Source organism: Sodiomyces alkalinus, assembly GCF_003711515.1.
Source record: "Sodiomyces alkalinus F11 unplaced genomic scaffold SODALscaffold_4, whole genome shotgun sequence".
Classification (NCBI taxonomy): Eukaryota; Fungi; Ascomycota; class Sordariomycetes; order Glomerellales; family Plectosphaerellaceae; genus Sodiomyces; species Sodiomyces alkalinus.
This window is the reverse complement of record NW_021167082.1, coordinates 173,805-177,954: the sequence shown is the minus strand read 5'-3', so window position 1 is coordinate 177,954 and position 4,150 is coordinate 173,805. Positions and strand designations below refer to the sequence as shown.

Below are 4,150 nucleotides of genomic sequence, written 5' to 3'. Positions count from 1 at the left end.
TTTTTTTTGGACTGAGTCGTCCCCAACACAACATCAAGAATGGGTGCTCCTCTTCGCCGCCTGCTCTGCGGCCTCACATTTCTTCAGGCTCTCGTGGCAGCTTCCCCTCTGCCACAGGGCGTTCCTCGTTACTTCCGGAGGGAACCCTGTTCACCCCACGCACTCTTACTACGGCAGCTCCAGCAGGACCTGGCAGACGACTTGTCCGACGGTTCCCTCATATTCGGTCCCTCCAACCCCGCGTGGGATGAGACCATCGAAAGATGGCAGATGTTGTCCAGGCCTGAAATCCAGGTCGTGGTGCAGCCCGCAGAAGAGTCGGACATTTCCAAGATTGTCAGTATCTACATGTACCTGTCAAATGTGCGTCGACGACTTTGCAATCTAGAGCTGACAATATATGGCTTAGGTCGAGTACTGCAGCGACAACAGCATCGATTTCCTGGCCGTCAACCGTGGACATGGCTTCACCGCGTCCCTGGGTAGCTTCAAGGGGGTTCAGATCGACATGAAACAGCTGACTGGCCTCACCATCGCAGAGGATGGAAAGTCAGCCTTGTTTCAAGGTGGATCGCATGCCAAGGAAGTCATCAAGACGCTCTGGGATCAAGGCTACGTTACGAGTGAGTAATCATCCTACATCGCCGTCCAGTGGGCCACGCTTCTGGATCCCGGATGTTAACCAATTTTTTTTTCTTCTTTTTTCAGCTACGGGATCGAATGAGTGCGTTGGTCTCACAGGGCCTGCCCTGGGTGGCGGTCACGGACGCTTCGAGGGTCTTTACGGCTTGATCAGCGACAATATCCTTCACTTGAACGTTGTCTTGGCCGATGGCTCGGAAATCGGGGTGAACGAGACGAGCCACGAGGAGCTGTTTTGGGCTATGCAAGGTGCTGGTCACAATTTCGGCATTGTGACCAGTATGCGACTCAAGATTTACCCAGCCCAGTCAGCCACTTGGCACTGGCACAACTATTACTGGACGGAAGACAAGCTCGAGGCCGTATTTGAGGCGTGGAACGGTCTTCTAGACAACGGTAACGGGCCCGTCCTCATGGGCTCCAGCTACGGTCAAATCTCCTTCTTTCCAGATCTCAACGAGTACGATGTATGTACTTTTGATTTTCGCGCCCCCTGGCTTTTCGTGATGTGACCTCAGGGCTTTGATATCTGACTTTCTTCCTTCAGCCCCTCCTTTGGTGGACCTTCGCCTACAATGGCCCGGCCGACGAAGCCGAGGAATTCCTGGCCCCCTTCAACGCGATCGAGTCCATCTCGGACGAAATGGGCGACGTCCCTTATCCCGAGATTGTTGATCCTCAGGATACCGGCGAGGCTTCTTGTGGTTCCGGCCAGTTCGCCTTTGCCACGGTCCTCCTCCAGACCTACAATGTGACGACGGAGCGTGAACTATACAACCACTTCAACGAGACCGCTGCGCGATATCCCGAACTCGCGACCGTTGCCCGTCTTTATCACCAAGGGTATGCGACAAAAGCGATTCGGGAGATTGATTACGACTCGACCGCCTATCCCCACCGCGACGAAATACTGTTGGCGTATGTCCCCACCCCCTTTTTTTTCTTTTTCGGGGGGGGGTTCTTTTTTTACGGATCTGCCTTACTGACACTATTGTAGTCTCTTCTTGACTCTGGTTCCGGATGGAGCAGACGAAGAGATGACGGAGGCCGCCTGGACGTGGGCCAAGGAGTCTTGGGCCCTCTGGCAGTCTGGTCAGCCTGGTCGCGAGCCGGCGACGTATGTCAACTATGCCACTGGCTACGATTTCGAGACTCTCGAGGGTATTTACGGACGTGAGCCATGGCGTCTTGAGAAATTGCTTCGGCTGAAGGCTGAGTACGACCCGAACAATCGCTTCCGGTTCTACGTGCCTTTGGTCTCGTCGTGAGCCTTGCAAGAGTCGTACGGTCAGGATCAAGTCCCCTTGCCCTTGCTTTTGAATGTTTGATGTTTCTTTTGAAACACCAATTTCTACTGCTTCTCGATTTTGTTAGTCAAAGGTGTATGTGTGTAGATAGACTTGTACTGTCTTCAGTATTTAGCTTAGATGGATGTTAGTAGCCGGATTTCGACAATGAGGCATGGATCCCCAGAGACATAGTACTGACTAGCTGTCACATACTGTCACTTGTAACGTGTGGTATTAATTAGTATTCCAAGATGCTTCAACGGTCTCCAAGGTCTGCAAATGGTACTTCACCAAGTGTACTCGTCATAAAACTAACGCAAGGGATATATATGTAGAAGTTGAGGACTGTCGAGAACATTGATGAGTACAGAAGACATGTAGCCAAATCTACCTTGGGAATGTCTCTGAATATTGAATTATGGCGTTGCTGTATGTTACGGGCCTGGTAGACCGTTCTTTGTGAAAGAAAAAAACTGCATGTTCGCTATATACTAGTCCAGTATCTATGAATGTTGACGTTTCCTTACTCCCCCACCCGAACTTCCTATTCTGAGCTTCGCTAGCTTACAGCCACTGCTTGTTGCCAAAGTGAGAAAGGAAGTCGCCGCCCTCCTTCTCGAAGGTCGCATTCTCCCAGACCGACTTGACCGCCTCGGCGGATTGCACGGGGGTATCTGGGCCCTTGAAGTGAGGGGCGTACTCGAGGAACTTGGTCATCAGAGCGCCAACGTTTTGCATTTGCGCCGGGGTGGCTATGGGGAGAAGCGAGGCATGTCAGAGACGCTGTTCCAGTGTTTACATGTACCAATGTACGACAAGGAGGGGGAAACATGAACATACCGTCCTTGTAGTGGCCCACGTCCACGACACCGGGGCAGACGCTCAGGAAGAGAACGCCGTCCTTCTTGTACTGGGCGCTGAACTTGGCGGTGATCATGTTCATGGCGGCCTTGCTGGAGGCGTAGAGAGAGCCGGGCTCGACGTCGTACTTGTTGGTGAACTCGGCGTCGGCGAAGCCGCTGGAAATGACCACGACCTTCTTGGCGTTGCCCTTGAGGATCATGGGCATGAAGAGGTGGTAGAGGTGGACGTTGCCGATGACGTTGACGTTGTACAAGGTCTTCAAGGTCTGGTCGACCTCCTCGGGCCGGTCACCCCTGTTGTCATGATTAGTCTCCGGTGAGTCTCGCGTCCGGCAAGGGCAAAAAAAGAAGAAAAGAAAAGAAAAAAAAAAAGAAAAAAAAGGAAAAAAATAAACGCAGTGCAAGTTATGCCACGGGAAATCATACAGAGCTCCAATGGGATCGTAGGCATCAAACAGCGACACGAGACCCGCGTTGGCAATCAGGTAGTCCACTTTTCCGCCGGTGATCTCGGCGGCTTCGGCAGCGGCTTTCTAATGACCATTGACAAGCGTATCGTTAGCAAGGAACTTGAAGCCTTGAACCACCAGGATGGGGGTGGAGGGCTGGTGATGGCTGACCAACACCAACACCCCGAGAAATTCGACGGCTTACCTTGAGAGTCGCGTACTCGGTCATATCGCCTTCCAGGATGTGAATGTTGGAACGATCCTTCAGCTCCGCATCCTCCGAGATCTTCTGAAGGGTGGCGGGTTTGTTCCGAACGATGCCGATGACGGTGCTGCTCGGATCCCGGGACAGGACGGTAAGGAAACCGTACTATTGGGCGGTTGACACAGAGGATTAGACTTGGCTTTCTTTCCATGGACCGTGCACCATCACCACGCGTCGTTTTGTGGACATGATTTGGAAGACTCACCCCGAGACCCTTGGAAACACCGGTGACGACGTAGCTGGCCATTGTGGGGTATATGGAAATCGAAGGAATTGGTGGTGAGTTGGTGAATCGGCTATACGTTTGTAGAGAAGGAGTAAGATGTCTAACGAACAAAAGAAACAAGAGCCTATAAACCTGATGTTTGGTCGCCTTTTATCACCGTCCTGATCGTGAAAGAAGCTCATATTGGACTGGTAGCTTTCTGGATGATTGGTAATGAATTACTGGCTTACGGCATCATAGTTGCTTTGAATGGGATGTCGAGAAGTCCTGCATATGTTTTCGTCTTCGTTGGTGGATGCTAGCGCCGGGAGTTCTAACACCATTTGATAGGTGCTTTACAAATAGTTGCCGATTTTCGTCTGCCCCATAGCTCGTGCATAGGAAGACAAGGCTGATCCCTGCACTTCTCACTTCTC

The 4,150-nt window shown here is 51.9% G+C and overlaps 2 protein-coding genes across 2 annotated transcripts; one reads left to right on the top strand and one right to left on the bottom strand.

Moving 5' to 3' along the window:
• SODALDRAFT_294039 (FAD-binding domain-containing protein) lies at positions 1–2,158 on the top strand. Its single transcript, XM_028608735.1, has 5 exons — positions 1–336; positions 410–623; positions 709–1,109; positions 1,190–1,560; positions 1,640–2,158. The coding sequence occupies exons 1-5, from the start codon at positions 40–42 to the stop codon at positions 1,908–1,910; spliced, it is 1,554 nt and encodes a 517-aa protein (XP_028466722.1). The 5' UTR covers positions 1–39; the 3' UTR covers positions 1,911–2,158.
• A 232-nt stretch (positions 2,159–2,390) lies between these two features.
• Positions 2,391–3,949, bottom strand: SODALDRAFT_310045 (NAD(P)-binding protein). Its single transcript, XM_028609124.1, has 5 exons — positions 3,714–3,949; positions 3,449–3,613; positions 3,221–3,327; positions 2,772–3,088; positions 2,391–2,683 (listed from the first exon to the last, which is right to left on the bottom strand). Exons 1-5 carry the CDS (start codon positions 3,753–3,755, stop codon positions 2,496–2,498), a joined length of 819 nt encoding a protein of 272 aa, XP_028466721.1. The 5' UTR covers positions 3,756–3,949; the 3' UTR covers positions 2,391–2,495.
• Positions 3,950–4,150: the final 201 nt, after the last annotated feature.

Excerpts from the sequence above, each read along its gene's own strand:
- SODALDRAFT_294039 (XM_028608735.1), top strand. The coding sequence starts at position 40 with ATGGGTGCTCCTCTTCGCCGCCTGCTCTGCGGCCTCACATTTCTTCAG. Across the intron at positions 1,110-1,189 it reads CAGATCTCAACGAGTACGAT|CCCCTCCTTTGGTGGACCTT; the intron begins GTATGTACTTTT and ends TTCTTCCTTCAG. Across the intron at positions 1,561-1,639 it reads CGCGACGAAATACTGTTGGC|TCTCTTCTTGACTCTGGTTC; the intron begins GTATGTCCCCAC and ends ACACTATTGTAG.
- SODALDRAFT_310045 (XM_028609124.1), bottom strand. The coding sequence starts at position 3,755 with ATGGCCAGCTACGTCGTCACCGGTGTTTCCAAGGGTCTCGGG. Across the intron at positions 3,328-3,448 it reads CCGAGTACGCGACTCTCAAG|AAAGCCGCTGCCGAAGCCGC; the intron begins GTAAGCCGTCGA and ends AATGGTCATTAG. Across the intron at positions 2,684-2,771 it reads CGTGGGCCACTACAAGGACG|CCACCCCGGCGCAAATGCAA; the intron begins GTATGTTCATGT and ends TTCTCCCCATAG.